General features: G+C 38.0%; 1 protein-coding gene across 5 annotated transcripts in view; it reads left to right on the top strand.

Moving 5' to 3' along the window:
- LOC101409171 (leucine-rich repeat-containing protein 37A2) overlaps positions 1–27,304 on the top strand; it is a 50,940-nt gene extending 23,636 nt beyond the window's left edge. For 3 of the 5 annotated variants that reach the window (XM_087441327.1, XM_087441325.1, XM_087441324.1), the window contains 9 exons: positions 5,624–5,695; positions 6,275–6,349; positions 16,899–17,017; positions 18,920–20,718; positions 21,143–21,247; positions 25,281–25,336; positions 26,715–26,766; positions 26,846–26,988; positions 27,097–27,304. In XM_087441327.1, coding sequence (XP_087297453.1) covers positions 5,624–5,695; positions 6,275–6,349; positions 16,899–17,017; positions 18,920–20,718; positions 21,143–21,247; positions 25,281–25,336; positions 26,715–26,766; positions 26,846–26,988; positions 27,097–27,196 — 2,521 coding nt within the window. In that variant the 3' untranslated portion in view covers positions 27,197–27,304. Of the gene's footprint in view, positions 1–3,838; positions 3,997–5,623; positions 5,696–6,274; positions 6,350–16,898; positions 17,018–18,919; positions 20,719–21,142; positions 21,248–25,280; positions 25,337–26,714; positions 26,767–26,845; positions 26,989–27,096 lie in introns of those variants that run through there. The other 2 variants (XM_087441328.1, XM_087441326.1) reach the window with 2 other exon arrangements.
- The last annotated feature ends 432 nt before the right edge of the window (positions 27,305–27,736 follow it).

The following is a 27,736-nucleotide window of genomic DNA, read 5'->3' as shown; positions in this document are numbered from 1 at the left end:
GAATTTGTCTTATTTTAAATTTATTTTCACTGCCCGCTTTGGACATTTTTTCGGCTAAAGCTGTTAGGATTACAGTACAGGATTACGGTCAGGACAATGATGACGTGCTTCAGTCCTCAGTTCTTCCCTATCGCCTCCACTAGTAGAAAGGAAATGTAGCCCATCTATCTGGACCTGTATAGAAGAATTTGGAGGAAAAAAAATAACAGGTAAGAAATGTTCCGTTATTTTGTGAACTACCTTTAATCTGTCCCATTGTTCTACAGCAAAAGGCTTATGCAAAAATATTCGAGTTTTCCTCTTCAAATAAGACTTTTTAAAAAATCATTTTAAACAATATTTCTTAAACTTTGACTTTGAGACAGTCTTTGAGGCTAATAAAAACTGCTGCCATGGGGCTGGCCCAGAGGCGCAGCAGTTAAGTGCGCGCGCTGCGCTTCGGCAGCCCAGGGATCGTGGGTTCGGATCCCAGGCGCCCACTGAAGCACTGCTTGTCAAGCCATGCTGTGGCGGTGTCCCATATAAAGTAGAGGAAGTTGGGCATGGATGTCAGCCCAGGGCCAATCTTCCTCAGCAAAACAGAGGATTGGCATCGAATGTTAGCTCAGGGCTGATCTTCCTCACAAAAAAAAACAAAAAAAAACTGTTGCCATGTTTTACTCCGTAAAGATAAGCCCATGAATATCACAAAGGCAATGTACTAGGAGTCAGCACATCTTTTCTCTGTAAAATGAAGGAATTGAACCAAAATTGAAACAATCTCTAGTGCAGTGTCCACTGTGAATCTAAAACCATTCGTATTGTGGTTTGTGGAAAAACAGTGGCTGTAGAGTCCCTCAAATTTGAGCTGTTGAGTCGGTTCTCACTCATTCTCTCCCTTGCTCAGGCACAACCTTGGTGAAGAAAAGACTGCCCTGCAGGCAGGAGGAGGAGATAGGATCGTTTAGAGTGGCCCCGTATTTTGATTTCACTAGGGATAAAGGCAAGGATATTAATCTCAGTTGGAGAAGGGTTGCCTCGTTAAGAGGAAACACTAAGCAGAGATAATTTTGGAGGAAGGATAATAAACTTTGCTAAATTGTTTTGGCTGCATATTGCTTTATAGTCATTCTTAATGACTGGGGGAAAGGTGGGCAGGGGAAGATGCCGAGGTGGAGGAGCTCGCTTGCAGAGCCCACTGGTTATCTTACAGTTTTCTTTTAATGCCAAAAAATTCTTTTTCAAAGCAAAGAATATTCAAAACCTCAAAGTTTGAGGAACTGTGCTTAACCAGACATGTGACACACATTCTTTCTCTTTATAACAGCATCTTACTAAATATTAACTAGTGGTACAAATAAGACAAGTTAATGGTACTAAAAAAATCCAGAAGAATGGGCTAGAATAGGAAGAATAGGAGAGTTGCCAAGGCAAGAACAAACCGCATGGCTCCCAGCCTCGCCACTACCCGCTCTGACCTTGGTCACGGAAGAATCTGAGTCTTTACTCCTCTTTTTTCCATCTACCAACATGTTTGGTCTTCTGGCAACTGGTGCTCTATATGTTACAACATGGTTCTTTTTTTTTAAATTGAGATATAATCCACATAACATAAAATGCAACATTATAAGGTATAGGATTCAATGGTTTTTTAGTATATATACAAGGTTGTACAGTAATCAGCACTATCTAATTCCAGGACATAATTCCCGAGAAGAAGTACTGTGCCTATTACTGTCACTACCCATTTCCCCCTCCTCTCAGGCCCTGGGAACTACTACTTTCTTTCTGTCCATACAGATTTGCCTATTCTGGACATTTCATATAAACAAAACATACAATATGTGGCCTTTTGTGTGCCTGGCTTCTTTCATGTAGCATGTTATTTTCAAGGTTCATTCATGTTGTAGCATGTGTCGGCACTTTATTCCTTTTTAAGGCTGAGTAATATTCCATTACATAGATATACCACACTTTGTTCATCCATTCATCAGTTAATGGACATTTGGGTTGTTTCCACTTTTTTGTGTGTGTGTGTGAGGAAGATCAGCCCTGAGCTAACATCTGCCAATCCTCCTCTTTTTGCTGAGGAGGACTGGCCCTGGGCTAACATCTATGCCCATCTTCCTCCACTTTATATGGGATGCCGCCACAGCATGGCTTGACAAGTGGTGCGTCGGTGCGTGCCTGGGATCTGAACTGATGAACCCCGGGCTGCCGCAGTGGAGCGCACGAACTTAACCGCTTGCACCACCGGGCCGGCCCCTCCACTTTTTGACTGTTATGAATAATGCTGCTATAAACATTCACATACAAGTTTTTGTGTAGACATATGTTTTTAATTTTCTTGGCTTCATACCTAGGAGTGGAATTGCTGTGTCATATGGTAACTCTATGTTTACCTTTTTTGAGGAACTGGCAAACTGTTTTCTGCAGTGGCTGTGCCATTTTGCATTCCCACCAGCAATGTATGAAGGTTTCAATTTATTCATATCTTTGTCAGCACTTGTTATTGTCTGTCTCTGTGATTATAGCGATCTTAGTGAGTGTAAAGTAGTATCTCATTGTGGCTTTGATTTGTATTTCTGACTTAAGACATTGAGCTTCTTTTCATGTCCTTCTTGGCCATTTATATATCTTCTTTGGAGAAATGTCTCTTCAAATCCTTTGCCCGTTTTAAAATTTGATTATTTATCTTTTTATTGAGTTGTAAGAGTTCTTTATATATTCTGGATATTCTGGATACCTAGACCTTTATCAGATATATGATTTGCAAATGTTTTCTCCCATTCTATGAATTGTCTTTCACTTTCTTAATAGTGTGCTTCAAAGCACAAAAGTTTTTAATTTTTATAAAGTCCAATTTATCTATTTTTCCTTTGATTGTTTGTGCTTTTGGTGTTATATCTAAGAAACTGTTGCCTAATCCAAGGTCATAAAGATTTACTCTTGTGTTTTCTTCTAAGAGTTCTGTAGCTTTAGCTCTTACATTTAGGTATTTGATCCATTTCAAGTTAATCTTTCTATATGGAATGCAGTGTTGGAGTCCAGCTTCATTATTTTGTTTGTGGATATACAATTGTCCTAGCACCATTTGAAAAGGCTGTTGTTTCCACATTGAATCGTTTTGGCTCCCTTGTTGAAAATCAATAGACCATAAATGTGAGGGTTTATTTCTGGGCTGTCAATTCTGTTCCATTGATTTATGTCTATGTTTATATGTGTCAGTACCACACTGTGACTGCTGTAGCTTTGAATTGGGTTTTGAAACTAGGACGGGTGAGTCCTCCCACTTTGTTCTTCTTTATTAAGAGTATTTTGGCTATTCTGAGTCCCTTGAATTGCCATATGAATTTTAGAATTAGCTTGCCAATTTCTGGAAGGAAGTCAATGGGGATTTTGATAGGGGTTGAGCTGAAACCATAGATCAATTTGGGGAGTAGTGCAATGTTAACAATATTGTCTTATCCATGAATATGGCACAGCTTTCCATTCATTTAGATCTTTAATTTCTTTCAGCAATAGTTTGTAGCTTTCAGTGTATGAGTCTTGCACTTCTTTGGTTAAATTTTTTTCTAAGTATTTTTCTCTTTTTGTTGCTGTTATACAGGGAATTGTTTTCTTAATTTAATTTTTGGATTACTCGTTGCTAGTGTATAGAAATACAGCTAACTTTTGCATATTGATCTTGTATCCTGCAACCTTCCTGAACTCATTTTTAGTGCTAATAGTTTTTTTTTCTAGATTCCCAGGAATATGTCTCGTGGTCTTCCAGTTTCCCAGGAATATGGTGGAGCACTTCAAAGTCTCTATGGACATCTCATTCCTCAGCTTTTCCTTTTAAGCTTTTGGTTAGGCTGTTTTTTGCCCCATTACCTCATCCAGCTGCCATGTTAAAACATTTACCTGTAATTGTTTTAAAAACATACCCCCTGAGGAGAGGCTAGCACTGGGCAGCTCTCAGTCAGGTCAAAGACAAGCCTTTCAAGTGAGGCCTTCCAGGGAACCACCAGACAGGTAAGATAATGATAGCTTTTTGGAAAAGAGGCTTTGAAGGCCCTCCAGCTCCGTTCTGCTCCCTCTGGTCCCAGGGATGTGGACTTTTTCAGGGCTACCACTGGGATGGAGAGCACAGGTCTAGGACAAGTTAAAGCAACACAAATCTCACTATTATTACAGAAATTAATTTCGTTTTTCTTAAATAAATGCTCCCTGGGTTGCTGCAAGCCCATTGGTTAAATTTCCAGAGTTCTGAAAAAGTTGATTCTGACAATTTTTGCCAGTTTTTTTGTTGCTTTTATGGAGGGAGGAATTTTCAGATGTCCTTACTCCCCCATTTTCACTGAGTTGCCTACGACAGTTTTAAATCTCTGAAGTCTCAATGACCATGGGCTCATTAAATACTTAATCATGGGAGATGATTAGGAAAAGGAATAAAAAGAAAATTTAATTCTCATAGAGGCTCTCCCAAATAGGTATATGAAGTTTGAAAAGGTATTTCTGTATTTAGTGCTCTCAAAATTAAGATTAAAGTAACAGCTATTTTAAACCCCTTTTCTTCATACAGGTTAAATGCAGGCTTTGGAGTCAGAACTAAGTTCAAATTACACCTCTGCTTCTTACTAGCTTTATGACCTAGGACAAGTTATATAACGTCTCTGTGCCTCAGTTTCCTCATTTGTAAAACAGAGTAATAATATTATCTATCACATAAGGTTATTGTGAGGCTTAAATGTGAAATGCTGATCACAGATGCCTGGCAGCCCAATAGATATTAGTTGTGATAATTTTCTTTATGATATTCTGTAAAAGTACACTAATGATTCTTGAGTAGAGTTAACCTAAAGGCAGATTTTCTTTTCTTTCTTCCTGTTTCTTTTGTTCGTTTGTTTGTTTGCTTGTTTGTTTTAAAGAATTAAGAAGAAAATCTATTCCAGCATTTTAGAATAAAAATTTATGTCAAAAAATGAATTGGTTCATTTTATTGATATGTAAACAAAATGTTTATTCAACAAACATTTATTAAATACCTAGTAAATATCAGGCACAGGGATGACAGTGACAGTAAAGTGTGGTCCCTGCCCTCAGTAGACAGGTGATTACATACAATGTAACAAAGGCTATGATACAAGAACACACATGGGAATATGTGACTGGAGGGAGAATGGCTTTCACTGGTTCCTCTTAGCTTTATCCCTCTTCTTTGGCTCCAAAACCAAGGAATTGGTCCAATTTTTGTCTTTAACTGGGTAGTTTAAATTATGGAATTTTTAAAATTTCTAGAGATGAAAGAAAAGCACCTTGAATTATGAAGGACACTAGAAATAGTGTTTCCTGCAGAGCAAGGGCTTCCTACCAGCATAATCACTTCTAGGGTTTTCAGCCTGAAAAGTTATTTGGCATATTTTTTCTTTGCTATCCACTTTTTTTCTATTTTTTTTCTCTTTCTGTCCTTCACTTTATCGTCTAGAGACCTGGGTAGTTCCCAAAAGAAGAGTGCTTTATGGATTCTAAGGGTGATTTGTAGGTAAAGACAGAAAATGATTTTTTTTTTACCTTCAAGTTCCATACCAAAAAAATGAACATAAACTTTCATGGCAGTTATTAAAAATGCGGATAATTTTAATTCCATTGCATTTTTCAGAATTCTCAGTCGTAATCCTCTGACAGCTATTGAAGATTCTTATCTTTTTAAGTTGCCAGCATTAAAATATTTGTAAGTATTGCAACAATCTCATGGCTAATGAGATGATTTCTGCTCTTTTTTGCTTTCATCAAAGATTAAGTAGTTTGCATTTTGGTAAACAGTCCTAATTTAAATTTTCACTGGGTTATTGAAATAAGAGTTATTGGCAAAGAAAAGGATTAAGAAAGAATATATATAGGCAAGACAACCAGCAGAGCAAGAGAGCAGTGTTGAAGAACACATACAGATATAGAACATATAGATGTGTGTAGAAACATCGTTTATCCCAGAGAGCAATGAGGGATAAGGTGTACATTATTTTTTTTAAAGAGTAATCAAGAAAGGTGGCTGCAATTGAAAATGAGAGGTAGGATAATGGTAAAAAAAAGATTGTACTGTTCAGCACCAAGGTCATTAATTTGATGATGCAAATAAATTTAAATTTCTTCAATAAGAGCTTTCTGGAATTATTGTCTGTGGCACGTAAACTCTTGAGCTAGCTTGACAGAGAAGGCAGAATTGAAGGAATCACGTGTTGTTAAGTATCTTTTTAAGTATGGAATTTTTGTCTTTGGGTTCATATCATGCGTGTTTGGGCTTCTCCTTCAGAGACATGGGAACCACACAAGTGACACTTACAACCATTGAGAGCATCCTCATGATGACCCTTGAACTAGAAAAACTGTAAGTTGATTTTTCTTACATTTATTTTCATTTAGTTGTTTTTTTAGATTTGTTTTCTTTTCTTTTTTTTTTTTTTTAATTTTATTTATTCATTTTTTCCCCCCAAAGCCCCAGCAGATAGTTGTATGTCATAGGTTCACATCCTTCTAGTTGCTGTACGTGGGACTCGGCCTCGCGCTGGACGGAGAAGTGGTGCCTTGGGGCGCGCCCGGGATCCGAACCCGGGCCGCCAGCATCAGAGCGCGCGCACTTAACCGCTAAGCCACGGAGCCGGCCTGTTTTATTATTTTCTTAAATCAAGTTTATTGACGTATAATTTTCATTTAATAAAATTCACTCTTTTTAAGTGTACAGTTCGATGAGTTTTGACAAGTGTATGGTTATGTAACCACCACCACATTTGAGATATAGAACACTTCTATCACCCCAAAAAGGCCCCTCATGTCCCTTTGCAGTCAGTCCTCTCTCCCACCACCCTCCCCTGGCAACCACCTGATTTTTGGTCCCTATAGTTTTGTCTTTTCCAGAATGTCTTACAAATGAAATCACGTAGAATCTAGGCTTTTGTGTTTGGCTTCTTTCACTTAGCATACTCTTTTTAAGATTCATCCATGTTGTTGCACCCATCAGTAGTTCATCTGTTTTATTGCTGAGTAGTATTCCAGTTGTATGGATATACCAGTTTGTTTATGCTTTCATCAGTTAATGGACATTTGAGTTATTTCTAGTGTTTTGGCTATTGTGAATAAAGCCGCTAAAAACACTCACATGCAGATCTTGGTATGAACATATGTTTTCATTTCTTTGGGGTAAAATACCTAAGGGTGGGATTGCTGCATCATATGCTAAGTGCATATTTCACTTGTTAAGAAACTGCTAAACTGTTTTCTAAAGTGGCTATACCATTTTGCATTCCCACGAACAGTGTATGAGAGTTGCCATTGCTCCATGTCTTCACCTGACCCTTACATTTGTTGTTAAAAGAATTTTAGCTTCTCTAGTATGTGTATAGTTGCATCTCATTTGGTTTTAATTTGCACTTCTCTTAATAGCTGATGATGTTGAGTGTCTATTCATGTGCAAATGTCTTTTTTAATGAGGTGTCTGTTCAAATCTATTTTTTAATTGGATATTTATCTTATTGAGTTGTAAGAGCACTTTATATATTCTGGAAAACATCCTTTGTCTCAGATATGTGTTCAGTAAATGTCTTCTCCCAGGTTGTGACTTGTCTTCATTCTATTAAAAGTATCTCTGAAGGAACCAGCCTGGTGGCGTAGTGGTGTAAATGCTCTGCTTGGGTGGCCTGGGGTTTGCAGGTTTGGATCCCAGGCACGGACCTACACGCCATTTATCAAGCCATGCTGTGGCAGGTGTCCCACATATAAAGTAGAGGAAGATGGGTACGGATATTAGCCTAGGGCCAATCTCCCTCAGCAAAAAGAGGAGGATTGGCAATAGATGTTATCTCAGGGCTAATCTTCCTCACCAAATAAATAAATAGATAGAAGATAAATCTCTGAAGACCAGAGGTTTTTAATATTTAAATTTTGATGAACTCTAGTTTAGCAATTTTTTCTTATGTGGTTTGTGCTTTTTTTGTCTCATCTAAGAAATCTTTGAGAACCCATTGCCTTATCCAAAATCACAAAGATTTTTCTCCTATGTTTTCTTCCAGAAGTTGTACAGTTACATTTAGGTCTATGATCCATTTTCAGTTAATTTTTATATATGGTGTGAGGTAAAGGTCAAGTTTCATTTCTTTGCAGTTTTAAAAAATATTTCTGTAGGGCCCTTTTGTGACAGTTTATTACATAACTTACCGTACCCTAAATTTGGCATCCCCCCTCCAATATGGCAAGCTAGTAGAAACTTGCTAACGCTAAGTAGAAATATGCTAAGGCTACTTGAGGGGATTACATGAGATTAGTTTGGGAAAGGGCCTTGCGTTTAGCATTCTGCTCCCACCATTTTTGTCAGGTCAGCTGACAAATGACTATCTTCACCACATTGTCAAATCTATTGGTCACTGCTCTAGCCTCATCTTCCTCAATCTCCTGTAGCATCTACCACAGTCGATTCCTCCCTTGTCAGCTAGATGCTTCCTCTCTGATATCCAAAATCATTTCTCTGTATAATTACAATACTATTAACACTGAAGAAATTAAATTCCTACACAATAATATTATCTAATAAAGAGTTGTATTCAAATTTACCCATTGTCTCAATTATATAATTTATTTTTCATAGCTTTTTGAGGTATAATTGACATACAGTAATCTGTGTTGATATACGTATACACATGAAGCCATCACTAAACTCAAAATGTCTGTTACCTCAAAAAGTTTCTTCATATCTCTGTACAATTATGTGCCGTATAATGACATTTCGGTCAACGACGGACCACGCATATGATGGTGGTCCCATAAGATTAGTACCATATAGCCTAGGTGTGTAGTTAGGCTATACCATCTAGGTTTGTGTAAGTACACTCTATGATGTTTGCACAACAACAAAATCACCAACGACGCATTTCTCAGAATGTACCCGTTATTAAGAGACGCATGACTATGTTTCTTCCTTCCTGTCCCTCCTTGCCCTCCCCAATCCTCAAGCAACTATTGATCTGCTTTCTGTTACTATAGATTAGTTTGCATTTTCTAGAATTTTGTATAAATGGGATCATACAGTAGGTACTCTTTTCTAACTGGCTTCTTTCCCTCAGCATGGTTATTTTAAGATTCATCTTGTTATGTGTAGTAATAATTCATTTCTTTGTATTGCTGAATAGTATTCCATTATAGGAATATACCACAATTTATCTATTCACCATTGATGGACATTTGAGCTGTTCCAATTTTTGACTACTGCAAATAAAACTGCTATAAATATTTGTGTACAAGTCTTTGCGTGGATATATGCTTTCATCTCTCTTGGGTGAATACCTGGAAGTGGAATGGCTGGATCATATGGTAGGTGTATCCTTAAGTTTTTAAAAAACTATTTTCCAAAGTACCATTTTATATCATTGTAAAATCAGCTTGTACCATTTTACATCAATGTCTGAGAGTTCCCTTTTCTTCACATTTTTGCCAACACTCGCTATGGTCAGTCTTTTAAATTTTAGATAGTTTGATATGTGTGTAATGGTATCTCCGTGTAGATTTAATTTGCATTTCCCTAATGATGAATGATGTCAAACATCTTTTCATATGCTTATTTGCCATCCGTATATCTTTGAACCTTTTGCCTATATTTTTATTGAGTTTTGAGAGTATTCTGAAAACAAATCCTTTATCCAATATGTAATTTGATAAGTTTTCTCCCATTCTGTGGCGTGTCTTTTCATTCTCTCGAGTGTCTTTTGCAGAGCAAAAATTCTTAATTCTGATGATATCCAAATTATCCTTTTTTTTTCCTTTTATGGATTATACTTTTGGTGTTATATTTAAGAAATCTTGCCTAAGTCAGGGTCATAAGGATTTTTCTCCTGTGTTTTCTTCTAGATTTTTTATGATTTTAGGCTTTACATTTGGATCTTTGAACCAGTTTGAATTCATTTCTGTGTATGGTTTGGATGGAAGTTCACTTTTTTGTGTGTTCCAGCACCATTCATTGAAGACTATCCTTTCTCCACTCAACTGCCTTTGAACTTGAAAATCAGTTGTTCATATCTCTCTACTTCTAGACTTTCTATTCTGTTCCTTTGATCTATTTATCTATCTTTACACCGATATCACAATATCTTAAAAGTGTAGCTTCATAATAAGTCTTGAAATCAGGTAGTGTAAGTCCTCTAACTTTGTTCTTCTTTTTTCAAAGTTATTTTAGTTATTCTAGGAGCTTTGCATTTCCATATGAATTTTAGAATTAGCTTGTCAATTTCTAGCAGAAAAGCCTGCTAGGATTTTGATCTATAAATTAATTTGGGGAGAATTGACATCTTAATATTGAATCGTCTGATCCGTGAACGCATTATCTCTCTACTTACTTAGATATTCCTTAATTTCTCCCAGCAATATTTTGTAGTTTTTAGTGTGCAAGCCTTTTACGTCTTTTGTCAGATTTATTACTATGTATTTTGTACTTTTGGTGCTATTATAAATACTATTTTTAAAATTTCATTTTCTGATTATTCATTGCTGGGTAGTAGAGATAAATTAATTTTTTGTATATTGATCTTATACTCCGCAAACTTGATAAATCTAGTAGCCTTTTTGTAGATTTCTTCAGGTTTTCTACATAAATAATCATGTTATCTGTAAATAAAGATAGTTTTACTTCTTCCTTTCCATTCTGAAAACCTTTGATTTCTTCTTCTTGCCCTATTACACTGGCTAGAACCTTCCATGCAGTGTCAAATAGAAGTAATGAGAGCAGACATCCTTGCCTTTTTCCCGATCTTAGAGAGAAAGAACTTTGTCTTTCACCATTAAATGATATTAGGTTTTTTGTAGAAGTCATTTATCAAGTTGAGGAAATGTCCTTCCATTCTTAGTTTGCTGAGGTTTTTTTTTTTTTAAATCAGGAATAGATGTTAGATTTTGTCAGATACTTCTTCTGCATCTATTGCAATAATTGTATGATTTTTCTTTTCTAGTTTATTAACTTGGGTAAATTACATTGATTTTCATATATTAAACCAACCTTGTATTCCTGAGATAAACCCCACTTTGTCATGATGTATCATTTTTTTATATATTGTTAGATTTGATATACTAAAATTTTGTTTAGAATTTTTGCGTTTGTGTTCATGAGAGGTATTAGTGTGCACTTTTCCTTTATTGTACAGGCATACCTCAGAGATATTTTCCATTCAGTTTCAGACTGACACAGTAAAGCGAATATTGCAATAAAGCAAGTCACATGAATTTTTTGGTTTCCCAGTGCATATAAAAGTTATATTTACACTATACTGTAGTCTATTAAGTATGCAATAGCATTATTTCTAAAAAACCAATGTATATACCTTAATTTAAAAATACTTTATTGCTAAAAAATGCTAACCATCGTCTTCAGCAAGTCATTACCTTTTTGCTGGTGGAGGGTCTTGTAAAAAATGCAATATCTGTGAAGTACAATATAGCAAAGCGCAATAAAATGAGATATACCTGTAATGTCTTTGTCTAGTTTTGATAAGGTGAAATCTGGCCTTATGAATGTGTTGTCAAGTATTCCCTTGTTTTCAATTGTGGTAGAGTTTGTGTAGATTTGGCATTATTTCTTCCTTAAATGTTTGGTAGAATTCACCAGTGAAGCCATGTGGGCTTGAAGCTTTTTTTGTGGGAAGGTTTGAAACTACACATTCAATTTCTTTAATAGTGCTATTTAAGTTATGTATTTATTCTTTTTTTTTTTTTTAATAATTTTATTTATTTATTTATTTTTCCCCCAAAGCCCCAGTAGATAGTTGTATGTCACAGTTGCACATCCTTCTAGTTGCTGTATGTGGGACGCGGCCTCAGCATGGCCAGAGAAGCGGTGCGTCGGTGCGCGCCCGGGATCCAAACCCGGGCCGCCAGCAGCGGAGCGTGTGCACTTAACCACCAAGCCACGGGGCCGGCCCAATGTATTTATTCTTGAGTAAACTTTAGTAGTTTATGCCTTTCAAGGAGTTTTTCCATTTCATCTTGAATTTATTGGTGTAAAGTATTTTATAATATTTCCTTATTATCCTTTTAATATCTGTAGAATCTACAGTGATGTCACCCTCTCATTCTTTTTTTTTTTTAAAGATTTTATTTATTTATTGATTTACCCCCAAAGCCCCAGTAGATAGTTGTATGTCATAGCTGCACATCCTTCCAGTTGCTGTATGTGGGACATGGCCTCAGCATGGCCGGAGAAGCGGTGCATCGGTGCGCGCCTGGGATCCGAACCCCGGGCCACCAGCAGCAGAGCACGCGCACTTAACCGCTAAGCCACAGGGCCGGCCCTCACCCTCTCATTCTTGATATTGATACTTTGTGTCTTCTGTCATCTTTTCTTGTTTAATCTGGCTAAAGGTTTATCAATTTTATTGATCTCTAAGAACTGTCTTTTCATTTCACTGAGTTCTTGATTTTTGTTTTCCATTTTATTTATTTCTGCCTTGATCTTTATTATTTCCTTTCTTCTCCTTACTCTGTGATTAATTTGCTCTTCTTTCTCTAGTTTCTTAAGGTGGAAGCGAGGAAGCTGAGTACTGCCTTAGCAACATCCCACGTGTTGACGTGTTGCGTTTTCAATTTTAGTCAGTTCAAAATAGTTTCTAGTTTCCCTTTTGATTTCTTCTTGAAGAAATCCATACAATTACTTAGAAGTATGTTGTTTAGTTTCCAAATATTTGGAGATTTTTCATATCTGTTAATTTCTTTCTTTTTTTTTTTTTGGTGAGGAAGATTGTCCCTAAGCTAACATCTGTGCCAGTCTCTCTCTACTTTGTATGTGGGACACCATGAGAGCATGGCTTGACGAGCAGTGTGTACGTCCGTGCCCAGGATCTGAACCCGTGAACCCTGGGCCACCAAAGCGGAGCCCGTGAATTTAACCACTATGCCAATGGGCCGCCCCAGATCTGTTAATTTCAAATTTAATTCCATTGTGGTCAGAGAACATATATTGAATGACTAAAATCTTTTTAAATTTATTAAGACTTGTTTTATGGCCAATAAATTCTGGTAATAGAATTTATCTGGTCTGTTTTGGTAACTGTTATGTGTCTGCTTGAAAAAAATGTGTATTCTGCTGATTTTGGGTGGAATGTTCTAGAAATGTCAATTAGGTCAAGTAGGTTGATAGTGTTGATCAAGTCTTCTATATCTTTAGTGATTTTCTGTCTACTTGTTCTATCAGTTATTGAGAGAAGGTTATTAAAATCTCCAACTATAAATTGTGGATTTGTTTGTTTCTCCTTGCTATTCTTAATTTTTCCTCATATATTTTGAAGCTCCATTACCAATTTTTAGCTCTGTATAAATTTTTAGGTTATTTTTTTTTAATTGACCTTTCTATCATGGTGAAATAACTTCTTTTATCCTTGGTAATATTCTTCACTTTGACTTTGACTTTGTCTTACAGTAATATAGGCATTCCAGCTTTCCTTTGATTAGTGTTAGCATAGCATAATTTTTCCATCCTTTTAACTTGTTTGTATTTTTCTATTGAAGATGGTTCTCATCGATAGCATATGGTTGGCTTTTGTTTTTTTTATCCAGGGTGACAACTCTATCTTTTAATTAGAGTGTTTAGACCACTTACATTTAATGTAATTATTGATATGATTACATTTAAATCTGCTGTCTTGCTATTTGTTTTCTGTTTGTCCAATCTGTTCTTTGTTTCTTTTTTCCTCTTTTTCTTCCTGCTTTTCGGTTGAGTACATTTTATTATTTTATTTTATTTCCTTTGTTGGCTAATTAGTTATAATTTAGATTTTTTTTGTTTTAGTGGTTACATTATGGTTTATAGTACATCTTTAACTTTTCTATCTTCAAATTATATTATACAATTTCATGAATAGTATAAGAACCTGACAATAGCGTACTTCCATTTCTCCCCTCCTGGCCTTTGTGCTATTGTTTTCATATATTTGGCTTTATTTTTTGTTGTTGTTGTTGTTTAAACAATCAATTATCTTTTAAAGATATTTAAATAATAAGAAAAATATTATATATTTACCTATGTAGTTACCAATCCCAGTGTTCTTCATTCTTTTGTGTAGTTCCATATTTCCATCTGGCATCATTTTCCTTCAACTTAAAAATATTTCTTTTAGCATTTCTTATAGTGCAAGTCTACTAGTGATGAATTCTTTCAGCTTTTGTATGTCTTAGTCATTATTTTGCCTTTGTTTCTAAAAGATCTGGGTATAGAATTCTAGCTTGATAGTTGTTGGGTCTGCCTCCCTCCTTCACTACTTTAAAGATGTTGTTCCACTAAGTTCTGGTTTACACTGATTCCAATGAGAAATCTGCTGTCATTCTTATCTTTGTTCCTCTATATGTAGTGTGTGGTTTTTTCCCTCTGACTGCTTTTAAGATCTTCTTTTTATTGTTAGTTTTGAGCAGTTTGATTATGATATGCCTTGGTGTAATTTTGTCCATGTTTCTTGTGCTTGAAGTTCATTGACCTTCTTGGATTTGTGGGTTTATAGTGTTTACCAATTTGGAAAATTTTTGGCTATTATTTATTCAAATTTTGTGAAATTTCCTCTCCTTCATGGACTCTTTAGTACACGTATATTAGGCCACTTGAAGTTGTTGCACAACTCACTGATGCTGTGTTCATTTTTGTTGTTGTTTTGTTTTGTTTCTCTTTGTGTTTCATTTTGGATAGTTTTTATTGCTATGCCTGAATTTTCATTTATCTTTTCTTCTGCAGTGTCTAATCTGCCATTAATCCTATCGAGTATCTTTTTCATTTAGACGTTGTAGTTTTTAATCTCTAGAAGCTTAGTTTACATCCATTGTATATCTTCCATGCCTCTGCTTAACATTTTCAGTCTTTAGTCTGGGTTTTTTAACATATGAAATATATTTATAATAACTGTTCAAATGTCTTTGATAATTCTAACATCTGTGTAGATTATAGTTTTGATTGATTCCTTTTTCTCCTCAATATGGGTCATATTTTCCTGCTTCTTTGCATGCTTGATAATTTTTTGTTTGATTCCAGACATTGTGAATTTTGGTTTGTTGAGTGCTGTATATTTTTATATTTCTATAAATATACTTGAGCTTTGTTTTGGGTGAAGTTAAGTTACTCAAAACAATTTTATCCTTTTAGGCCTAGCTTTTAAGATTTGTTAGGTGAGACCACAAGCAGCCTGTGATCTAGAGCTCATTCACAACTACTGAAATAAGACCTTTCGGAGTACCCAGTGCCCCATGTATCATGAGGTTTTCCAGTCTGGCTTGTAGGAACAGGCACTATTTTTACCAACCCTATGTGATGTCCAGTTATTCATATCACTAATCCTTTCATGTGGTTCTTTTCCTGGCCTCAAGTAATTCCTCATACAAAAGCACTGACCAGTACTTTGTTGAATACTCAAGAGATCCTTCTGCATACCTCCAGAGTTCTTTGTCTGTGCACCTCTTTTCTCTCTAGTACTCTGCTTTGTGAACTCTAGTCACTTTGGTTTTCCCAGACTCTCGCTCCATTTCCTCACTTAGGGAGTCCATCATTCTTCACCTGGGTTTCACCTCCCTGCACCATGACCTGGAAACTCAAAGCAGTAAGCTAGGGCAATCGTAGGGCTCACTTCGTTGATTTCCCATCTCTTGGGGATCACTGTCCTTCATTGCCTGAGGTCCAATTTCTTGAAAACTATTATTTCATATATTTTGCCTGTTTTTTTAATTGTTTCAGGTCCCTGTTACTCTGTCTTGGCCAGAAGCCAATAATATTCTTTAAATCTGGTTTGTTTTGATTCAGGGACCAATCAAAGATTAGGCATTACATGTCATGTCTTTGTTTCCTTTAGTCTAAAACATTTCCCTACTCTTCTTTTGGTCTTTCATGATGTTGGCAGTTTTGAAGAGTCTAAGACTGTTGTCTTGTAAATTGTCCCAAAATCTGGATTTGTCCGTTTCCTCATGATTAGGTTCAAAGTAAACATTTTGGGGAGGAATACTACATAGGCGATGTATCCTTCCTACTTTATCATTTCAGGTGGCCCAGAATGCTGAGTTTGATCACTTGATTAAGGTAGTATCTTCCATGTCTCTCCATTGTAGAGTTATTTTTCCCCTTGGTAATTAATAAGTAATCTGTGGGGTGATACTCTGGGATCAGTGAAGATCCTGTTCTCAAACAACTTTTCACCCAACTGTGCATCAGTGATAATCCTTGTCTCAATCGATTTTTACTTTGGTGGTTGCAAAATTACACTTTTGTAATTCTATCATTCCTTCTGCATTTATTAGCTGGCATTATTCTATAAAGCAGAGCTCCCATCCTTTTCTTTTTGAATATCATTGTGAACTCATGGGCTCTTCTTTAAATTATGTTATACCTTATTATCATCATTATTCTTTTGAATATTCAAGTTGTCCAGATTTGGCCAATGCGATCTCTGTTGTTGTTTAACCACACGATGTTTTCTATTCCCAGAGTAATTTCTAATATATATTTCTAATATATTTACCACTCACAACTAGGAATTGAGAAAGGAAATCCAGAAGTCGGGGACTTATTTAGACTCTTCTTAGAAGTCTACCCTCTTCTTGTGTACTCTCAACCCAAAGTGAGACTTTTGGATTGGGAGGAGATCATTCTGAATTAAACTACAGATCGATGTCACCCAATTCTAATCCTTATCGCCTTTATTCTAGGCATACCATACCCACTGCCATCCTTACCTTTCTTTTGGACACTTCCTTCCCCTCTCTATTTATTTACAATATTCAAGAACAGCAGTTGGCCAACTGGTTCCTACCCAATTTTCCAGGCCATATGCCCCAACAACTCCTTTTTGCAGAGCCCTGTGGTGGCCTTGGCCTGCCTCTTCTACCTGCTCAAGTAACTCCTTTACCGCTAATTTACTTCTCTGTGTTTCCATTTATAGGATCTTACCTAGCCGTATGGCCTGCTGCCTCTGCCAATTTAAAAATAATATTGAGGTGGTCTGCAAGACAGTCAAGCTACATTGTGACAGTGAATGTCTGACAAACACCACACGTTGTGGTGAGTCTGAATTGCTTGATGATAAATTTTTATTTTATTTATGTTTTAATTTTTATTTGTAATCAATGATGACAAATTTTTAAAATAATGATGTAATTGCACTATTTTTATTTGCTCATTCAGAGTTCAACTCCCTAAATCACTAGGAACTACTCCCTTGCTAAAAGTCAGATTCTCAGTTACATTATTAAGCTAATATACACAAACAAGAGACAGGAATGGAAGTGGGGAGGGAATTGACATTAATGGCCACATATTGTGTATGGTGCTCTCTGCTTGGTGCTTTACCCACAGATGAGAACTTACTCATATAGTGCATCGCAGTTTGTAAGCTGATTTTATATGCATTAGGTCTCAAGTGCCCTTTGTCTTATAGGACAAATGTAGATATATTTGTCTTTATTTTGTTTGCTTGTGCAATTTTATAAAATAGCACAGGTGATGCTGTTTTATAAAAGTTTTATTTGGAGTCTGAGAGTTTCTGGTTCCATAACCAGAAGCTACTACCCAGCCCTTCTAATGGATGGAAGGGCTCTTCCATTCGTAGACTGTCCAACTCTGAACTTGCTGTGAATCTCACACCTTTCTATCCAAAAAACACTCAGGTGCTTTGAAGTATTTTTCCATATGTTAGATTTATTGGCACTAACTTGATGACTTCCAGAATGTGCTTTCATGCCCAGATAGCTTGAATACAGGTCTCTATCAGTGATCTGGGGCACATCATAAACAATAACACTTTACTACTTATATAAAGACAGTGTTGCTTGTTTTTCAAAACAATTTTTTACCAATTACATTACTCCCTTCTCCCCCAGAGGTGGGCAGAACAGGCATTTTTAATTTCCTTTTATAGGTGAGGAAAAGCAAAATCAGAGGTCTTAAGTGCTGTGGCCTAGTACCCAGTTCTCCTGTCCCCAGTTTTGGGCTCTCCACAAGCACATGCTCCTCCTTTCTCATGACCTTTACCTCCTCCTCTGACCCTCACCACCACTGCCAAAAATACTTTTAATTCTGGAAAAGAAACCCAGCTGCACAATGGTACACTTGAACTTCACGCAGTCAGAAGCTTTGGATGGTTCCCCACGTAAAGCTGGAAATATTAGAAATGAAATGAAATGAAAGCAAAGTAGACATCTGACAAAAGTTCCTTTTTCCCTTCTGTATTTTAGGACCTCAAGTATGATTTCATTGATTTATTGAACATTCCACCTTGGCATACAATCTGGCAAATCTCTTAATCTACACCTCAGATCCCTGCCCGAATTTAAACAAAGAGCCAGAGTAGACGTAGTGTTTTTTTCTGTATAGAGCCTTCTGTTACGGGGGCTGGGATATATGGGAGGAGGGCCCAAGCAAAGGAATCTGTGAGTAGATGGAGATGGGCGTGTTCAGATGAGGACCTGTTAGCAGTGGGTGGTGTTGTGGTCATCTGTGATGGTAGCCAGAACGTGAGCACACTGAAGAGGTGGAGAGAGGAAGCCTCACGCTCCCTCTGCATCTGAGGCGAGACAGGATGGGGTATATGAACGTGAGGAGTCACAGTAGATCTGCAGGGAGTCTAGCTGAGCAGGGGAATATTTGTCTTTCTTCCAGCCTTGGCTTTTCTTGAGTACGGGGCATTTGGCCCTTGGGGACCAATGGCATAATCCTACATATAGTTACTATATTTCATGCTATGGAATGTTCTGAGTAGAGAGCCACTTTTTCAAAAGATATCTTTTTCTCCTTTTGTTGTTGCCAATCACAGGTTTAAATTTGGGTTTATTTTTCTCCTCTCTACATGGGACTCAAATGCTTGCTGATTCCTAATTTGTTTGACTGGGATATATGGCTGTGGACTGACAAAAAGCTGTCCCATCAGTCTTTCATTATAAAAAGCGGTCTCTTCTTTTTTGACAGATGAAGAAATATCTATAGGGAATGCAGAAGGATCGTTCATGAAGGTATTACAAGCCCGGAAGAAGAACACCAGCACTGAGCTGACTATTGAGCCAGAGAGAGAATCCTCAGACAGAAATGGCGTCAGTTTGTCAGCCTTCGTGAATGAGCAGCTAGACTTTAATGATGAAAGCGATGTTATCAGTGCACTAAATTACATATTGCCTTATTTCTCGGAGGGAAATCTAGAAGATGTAGAATCAACATTATTACCATTCATTAAGCTTCTTTTTTCAAATGTACAAGATGGAGATAAACAGGAGATGGGTCATTTGAAAAACAGCTCAAAGAAACTTTCTCTTAGTCATGAATCCAACAATTCGACTTACAAAAATAAATTGAGGAGACTCTATTTTCTGGAAAATTTGTTAGATGCAGAAATTCAAGAAAAAATTGATGAGGTTAAAAAGAGAGAAAAAATTGCCATGCTTATACATTCCAACCTTTTAGGTCCCAAATTTAAACGCCAGATCTTTCAAAAGAAATTGGAAATTGCCCAACCACAGGAAAACAGCCTAGCAAAGACTCAAAGTGTAGGGAAAAGGCTGCTGAGAGTGAACAGGGTCCTCAAGGGCCCAAAGGGCATACAGAAAAGACACTTCAAAGAAGTGGGAGATCAGAGCATCAAGAGGAAACAGAATTCCCAGCCATTTGTGGAGAACATTGCCAAAGAAAGAAGGCTCAGGAGGCCATCCCCAAGGGAGCTGGAACAGCCTCACATGGTAGGGAGGCCCAGGAAATTAGTGGGAAACTCCTTCAACACAGAGCCTTCATCCTTAAAGGAAGATAAGGCGGCAGTCTCTTCTTTTCTGAAACAATACTCCATGGGAAGCCCTTCTGACTCTGCTGCTCTAGAATCCCCATCTGAGGTTAAAAACAAATCAAAAGACTTAAGCTACACTATTTTTGTTTTAGAAGATGCAAATGCCAGAGTTAGAAATATGAAGGCTTCTAAACCAATAGCACATTCCAGAAAAAAATCCCTCTTTCATAAAACTGGCTCTCGTGTGGTCCACGGAACACCCAAGGCCAAAATGAGTCAAAAGTTCAGCAAGAAAGGTTCACTCAATAGACTGATGCTTGCAAAGAGGCCTCCGTTCTCTGCAGTGAGGAGCCTCATAAACTCCCCTCCACGAGAGGCTTTTTCATCTTCAGAACTGACTTCTCAGGAAAATCCTTTTCCAGAATCATCTTCTCTTACAGAACCTTCTGCAGAAAACACTACTGCAGAAAATGTTTTTGAAGAAAATAGTCCTGCAGAAAACACTACTGTGCCGGAAGAAACTGTCCCTGAAATCACTGCCAGGGAGAATGTTTCCACTGCAGATTCTGCTGTTACTACAGACAACTTTATGCCAACTGTTAAACAAACCAATGAAACACAGTGGGAATACCACAATGTGGGCACTGACTTACCCTCCAAGCCCAAGGGTTTCACTTTCCCATTGCTTTCATCCCCGGGTGATCAATTTGAAAGTCAGCTAAACCAGCAGCTTCGGTCCCTCATCCCCAATAATGACGTGAGAAGGCTCATTTCTCATGTCATCCGGACTTTGAAGATGGACTGCTCTGAGACCCATGTGCAACTGGCCTGTGCCAAGCTCATCTCCAGAACAGGCCTCCTGATGAAGCTTCTCAGTGAGCAGCAAGAAGTAAAGGTGTCCCAGGCAGACTGGGATACAGACCAATGGAAAACTGAGAACTACATCAATGAAAGCACAGAAGCCCAAAGTGAACAGAGAGAGCAGGAGTCCAGTGAGGTGAAGACAACTCCCGAAACGTGGGACCTGGACTTTTAGTCAGTTTAGGACATGCCCCTGAAGCACCCAAGCAGGAAGACTAGGGGCTCCTAGTCTGTGTCTTTTCTTGGCCATGTAACTCTGGCTAAGACAGTGACCTCCCACTTTGCTTATTCAGAGAATGGTGCCACTATTCCTAGAGTAGACAAGAAGAGGACTTAACACACAAGATAAATAAATTGTAGAAGAAAATGCTAATGATACGATTATGTAACACATTAGATTTGCTGTGTTCTTTAAGAACCTATAAGCTACTCACCAGAAAGAATGGGGTTTTAGAGCAGTTTAAGAACAGTCAGCTATTCTTTAGAATGGGTTTGAGAATAGTTAGCTTTCATCCTTTCCATCTCTTTGTTTAAAAAAAAATTGTTCTTAATTTTTTAAGCTCACGAAAGAAGTTCCAGGATATGGCTATAACAACAAAGTCATCTTGACGATATCTGTGATTGCAGTAGTGATGATTTTGATTATAATTTTCTGTCTCACTGAGGTAAGGACAACAGTTAATTCAGGTTTCCAGTATATATCTTGTCTTTATAATAGATTTGGAAGCTACAAACTGAAAATCAAAGCTGCTTTTCCACCCCCTACCACTTGATATTCCTCTTCAGTCATGAGGACTGAGATCTGCTTTGTTCTTTTATTGCAAAGTATATGCCAGGGATTTTTAAAGGAACCCCACTCCCAGGAGATCTCTGTGGAATGGCAAGATGATAAGCCATTAGACTGTTGAGAAATTAAGTTTAAGAAGGCCATAGCTGACATGATAGTAAAATGTCTTCAATTCCGAACTATGTTGACTTGATGTATTCACCAGTCACTCTCATCCTACTGCTGATTTCTTTCCTTGTTGGCTGAAATGACGAAAGATATATAATCTCCATCCTCCTGGAGCTATCAGTCACCCTGGGAGAAAGGACATGGCTAACAGATGGAAGTGTGATCTTGTCGATTCATTAGATTTACGTAGCAGCTTTCTTCTCCAGCATGTAAGGCATTGTGTAAATAGGTTCAGTGAAAACACGGCAGCTAAAACCCTGCATCAGGCTACTCTAAAGCATGTCTTATTTACATAGCCTATTCCTGGAGCTTGCCTATTTACCTTTTGTTCAGTTACATAATGGTTTATTACTTTTCCCAACAGGCGGGTGTTAACATTAAAAGAGTGATTTAGTAAGCTGACAGTCTTGACTCTACGCTACCAAACCAACCTAATTTACCTTATTTACCTTTGCTACTGTTATGGCAGGCCTCTATCCCAGCCAGAGCAGCCCCTGACCCTACTCTAGACACACCATGCCCGTTCCTACTTTTATCTGTGCCTTTGCCTATCTAAAATCCCCTTATTTCTCTCTGCCTGTGGAAGTACTGTGAATCTCTCAAAAGCCAACTCAAGTTCTTCTTCATAAAGCCTTCCCTGAATACTCTAGCCCTTCTGGTCCTAGTCCTTCTGTAAGATTTGTCACCATTTCTTAGGGGCCATAGTGAGGCATTCCTCTCCCCTGAGAACTTAAAAATATGGTAAACAATTTTTTAAAAGATGCCTCCCCAGAGAGAAACACCAAGGTCAGCACATCACAGAGCAGAGCAGAGATGTGTAAGGACCAGATGGCTTCCTGGTCTCAGACTTGAGTAAAACCTGACTGGATGCATTAACTGCTAAAGAGAAACATGTCCATCTTCGGGAGGGCTGGTCAGTAGTAGAAGCATAGAAAAGGTGAGGAAGAGACCATCGTGGACAGTGCACATCCTGGCGTTGCACAAAAGTAGAGATGGCACCTCAGGCAGCAGATATGGAGAGCCAGGCCCACTAGCCAAGCTGTGCCTGTCGGGGAGACGGATGATCCGGCTACCTCAGTCCTTCCCATTAAACGCTGGATTCAGCTGATTCCTTTTGTTCTAATTCTGTTCTCAACAAGTAGCCTTCTGATTGTGCTTTAGTATGTTACAGAGAGCTGTCTCCACAGAAGGTAATTACCTGATTGTGTAGACACAGATGCCCTGTCTGTGGAACAGATGTATTTCTCATTGTAAGTTAATCTGGCATTCTGATTTTTTATCAATCCTGTGATATTGATAAGGTGAGACTGCCCCAGTGTAAAGAAGTGAGTTCTCCCTTGGTGAGAACAGAGTCTGATTTCTGAGTCTAGGAGGTTGGGGAGTAACATGGGGTCAGCTTGCTGAGGCCTCTGGGAAGACAGTCATTGGCCATTGCCCAGACAGTACCCTCTGCATCTCCAGGTGGCATATGGCCTTTTGCTTTTTTGGAATTTCTATAAACTCCTGTACTGCTTTTAATTTTTATGTAAGTTTAACCTTGCATTTGTGTTTATTTATATGGTGTCGTTATTTCCTCTCCCCATTTAAATGATAAGCTTTTTGAGGACAGGGACCATGCAGTGTTTTTCCTGTAGTAGACAATAATGGTATTCAAAGGAAGAGAGATGAGGCGTTATGTCAGTTCCACAATGAGGAATAATGCAACCTAATATTTATTTGAAGTAGCATATAGAGTTCAGCAATAGGCAGACCCATGTGTTCCTAAGACTTTTGAAATGTCACCTTTTAATATTCTAATCAGTGGAAGAAAATGAATAAGTGGTAATAGCACAGCTGCCTAACTGTTTGGGGGGAAATAACAGCAGATCCCTATTTCTCACCTTAAACAAACATATTTCTGTAAATATAAAAAAAAGAAGCCATAAAAGTATTAGAAGAAAATAGAAGCAATATTTTTATAATCTTGTGGCGAGAAAGAGCTTTCTGACCCTGATACCACAGACAGAAACCTTTGATGGATCTGACCACCTTGTCTGTGACACCATTAGCGAACTTAGCACTGACTTATGCCAAGCATAGGACAAAGAGTTTTCCATATATTTTCTGATTTAATCCCCACAACCCTGTGAGGACGATACTACCATCCCTCTTTCATAGATGAAGGAGATCAACTTAAGTGGCAAAACCAAAGCAGAACCCAGTTTCGCCTCACTGCAAAGCCTGTGCTCCTTATTCCACTGTTCTGTTTGGTCTCCTTAAAGACGAAAATATTTGAAACATTGAAATTCAATGAAAGCCACTGAAAGGATTAGTATATTTAATATAAAGAGGAGTTTATAAATCAAGAAGAAGAAGACAAACAGTCCAGGGGAGAAGGGGGCAAGGGCTATGAAGAGCAGGAGGTGTGTTGACAGTCTGACACTGCATCTGCCAGTCCTCTCTTCATGGCTTATGGGGGGGCGGTTGTTAGCAAGGCCTTTGTCACCTCACTGTAAAGAATATCTCTGATATTTTTATATTTTCTGATATAAAATATAAAAAGTCTTTGATATTTTCTTCCAGTACTTTTATAACATTTGTTGTTATGTATTTTTAAATTCATCTAGAATTTGTTTTTTAGTGTAGTTGAGGTATGGCATCTTTTTTCCCCTGCATATAGATCTAATTGTTTTAAAATCTTTCATTGAATGGTTCATTCTGTCTTCACTGATCTCGAAGACTGTCTTTCTCTGGACTCTATTCTATTGATCCAGTTATCTTTTCTGTACCAGTACCAGTATCACACTACTTAATTCCAGTTGCTTTATAACATATTTTGATACTTGATAGGGTAAGCTCCTGCTCTTTGATCTTCTTTTTCATACATTTCATAGCTATTCTTGCATATTTTCTCTACCAAATATCAGCTGGCCAGTTTTTGTTAAAAAACTATCTTGGAATTTGAATAGAATTGCATGGAATTTGTAGGTTAATTTGAGGAGACTTGACATCTTCACAACATCCTAGGAATGTGGTATCTCACACCGTGTATTCATTTCTTCTTAATGTCCTTCCGAAGATTTTTAATGTTTTCATCACATAGGTCTTATACGTTTTTTGTTAAGTTTATTCCTAGGTACTTTATGCATTTTTATTGATATCGTAAATGGGATCTTTCTTCTGTTTTTTAATTAGTTATTCATGATATATAGGAAAGCTATTGAGGTTTGTACGTTGATCTCTTGATTTTTGTATCTAGCCATCTTACTGAATTCTCATATTACTTCCAATAAAATTTTAGTTGATTCTCTTGGGCTTTTTAGGTTGTCCATCATTTCCTATGCAAATATGTTTTGTTTTTTCCTTTCCAATAGCTTCATTTTTCTTATTTCATTAATTAGGACTTCCTCAACAATGATGAATACTGGCAGTAATAATAGGCATCCTACTCTGTTCTTGACTTTAAAACAATGCTGCTGTTTAGGTTTCTGGTAGATACTCTTATTTTCTTTTCCTACTTCTAAGAGTTTTTATTAGGGATTATCTATTGAATCTTATCTAAAACAGCCAGTAAAATATATTGCCAGCTGTATGCAAGATCCTAAGTTAGGTACTGTGGAACATCGAAGGATTATTAAACAAGATAGACTTTCTGTCCTCAAAAAGGTATCTCACTAGGTAGATAAGACTTAGTAAGGAATGAATAAAGATTTGGAGATGGTCATTGTGATGGATAATCATGATCATCTTTTCTTCCAAAACAGATTTATTCTCATAGAACAGCACCAGAGGACAGTAAAGAAGGAAGCTCAAGCTCAAGGTAAATATTGGTCTGGCAGTTTCTAAAGTAGAATTTTAGAACTAGAGGAGAACTTAGAATTCATCTATTTCAATCTCCTCATTTTACAGTGAGGAAACCATGAAAGGCAGGAAGAATACTTATTTGCCCCAGTGCTTTGCTTGGATCCAGCAAAACTAGCTTCCCAGCCAAAGCTGAGTTAGAATGGGACTGACACGGATGAATCTGCTGTCTCTAGTCCTTTAAGGAAAGAGGGTGGTGGGGAAGAAGTTTTGGTTGTACCTGTTCCTGCTGGCAGTGGGCATCAGGCTGGGCCAGAGGCCTTCTCGAAGGCTCTGGGGAAGGGGTGGGGGAAGGCCCCATGGTCTGGGGGAAAGGGGCTAGTCTCCTTTAAGGTTGATGGAAGGTAGAATATATGAGTCCTTCCTGTAAAGTGGCAGGAAAACTTCCCTTCTCATCCTACTGGTTTTCAGGCCTCTGCTTTCTATTCCCTATATCCAAACCTCATAGAATTTTAACTGGGAGAGACCTTAGATAGTAGTTTGTCTCTTCGTTTTATAATAAGGAAATGAAGAAGGAGAAAGGGAAGATATCTTGCCCCGTGATCACAGTCCTGTGAATGTTAGAAAGAAGATGGCTCCTTTCCGGATGGGGATTTCTCCATTGATTGCACTGTACTCGGGCTGTGAGCTACATTTGATGTCATGACTCAGTATACACATACCATATAGACATAAGTAGTTTCTAAAACAAACTTATTATGCACTCTAATTTTTTCTCTTCTGTTTGTATTCAAAAAGAATATTTTGGCTTTAGTGCTAGTTGTGACCTTTAAACTGATTTTACGACTCTCTCACTCATCATTGGCAGCCTGCAGTGTGCAAGTCACTGAGCTAGATAACTTTGCTCATTGGACTCGGGCACTTACTTGGTGTGATTCAACTCATAGGATAAAGCAGCTAGGAAAATAGAAACACATTCTCCCCCACCCCCAGCAAGTGATGCATGTGAGACTAGGTCCAAAGGGGACTGATGGGCAATGCTTCTGGGAGTCAAGTGCTTCTGCCCAGTGTGGTTGTACAGTTTGTTCACTGCACAAGAGCATTTGGCCAAGGGCCAAGAAGGTGAGCGGGGCTGAAAATCCTGCCTATACTCCATGCCAATCCACATACAAAGATCTGCCCAGAGACATTTTGGAGCCATTTTGGACAGACATGGAGAACTTCTGGAAGCCAGGGTGTGTGGAATTATTTTCAAGATCCCAGGTCTGTGGTGATTTTGCTCGTTGTGTTTATGGACTGAGGTACCCATTTAGTCTTAATAAGAACAGAGGTGTATGTTGTGAGAGACATGGAAAATGGCATGAATCACTAATTGTCTGTCTGTGTTTTCCTCGAAGGGGCTTTTTTCGCTTTCTGCGTAGGAGATACTCAGCGGACAGTGAGAGTAAGGTAAATTTGAGGAGGATAAAGTACTGTGGCCGGAGAAAGCCGGAGAAATTCATAATCACTGTCCCTTTCTGTTTTCTAGGGGGGCTTTTTTTTCAGAAGGCGGCCACTTTGGCTTAGGGATATGTATAGACCCCTCAACGCCACACGCAAGAAAAACATGGCACAGAAACTACACGACAAGGATTCTTCCGATGAGGAAGAGATTTTCAACAAGGATGCAGGGTAAATGATTGGGGACAATTTAAAATTCTATCTAAAATTAGGAAATAATGAGAAGTTTAATTGTTCCTTTCAAGAGTAAAAGCCCTGGCACCGTTATTTTTATCACAGGGAGCTCGGCGAAGCCTCAGCAGAGAAGATTCCAACCACAGAGTCGGCGGCCGAGGAGCCGGATGAGGAAAGTGAGACAGCACGTGAGACCACGGAGTGACCTCCATCCGACCTCAGGTCAACTGTGAATGTTATTTTCTAGTATTGGCTTCTCAGCATTGCTTGGAAAATACTTATTTTTCTCATATTAAAATGTGTAAATTTATAACCAATTCTAGCCATGTGGTAAGGAATTAAAAAGTAAATAGTGGGGCTGGCCTGGGGGCATAGTGGTTAAGTTCAGGGGGCTCCGCTTCAGCGGCCTGGGGTTCGCAGGTTCAGATCCCTGGGCACAGGACCTATACCACTCATCAAGTCATGCTGTGGCAGCGACCCACATACAAAAAAATAGAGGAAGATTGGCACAGATGTTAGCTCAGGGCCAATCCTCCTCACCAAAAAAAAAAAAAAAAAAGTAAGTAGTTAAATATTTATATACAGATAACAAGGGCCATAGGCAAGAAAAGCAGAGCTAAAGCTGGAATCCCTCACGGTAGCCAGTACTTCCACAAGAGGCAGTATGGGCAAAGAAGGATGAATAGGGGCTTCTCTCTCTCATTTCCCCAATATAATCAGTCCCTGGGACCTGGAACACATATCA

This window comes from Ceratotherium simum, chromosome 16 (genome assembly GCF_057802395.1).
Source record: "Ceratotherium simum simum isolate JZ-2026a chromosome 16, ASM5780239v1, whole genome shotgun sequence".
In the NCBI taxonomy this organism is placed as follows: Eukaryota; Metazoa; Chordata; class Mammalia; order Perissodactyla; family Rhinocerotidae; genus Ceratotherium; species Ceratotherium simum.
This window is presented reverse-complemented; position numbering and strand designations above follow the sequence as displayed.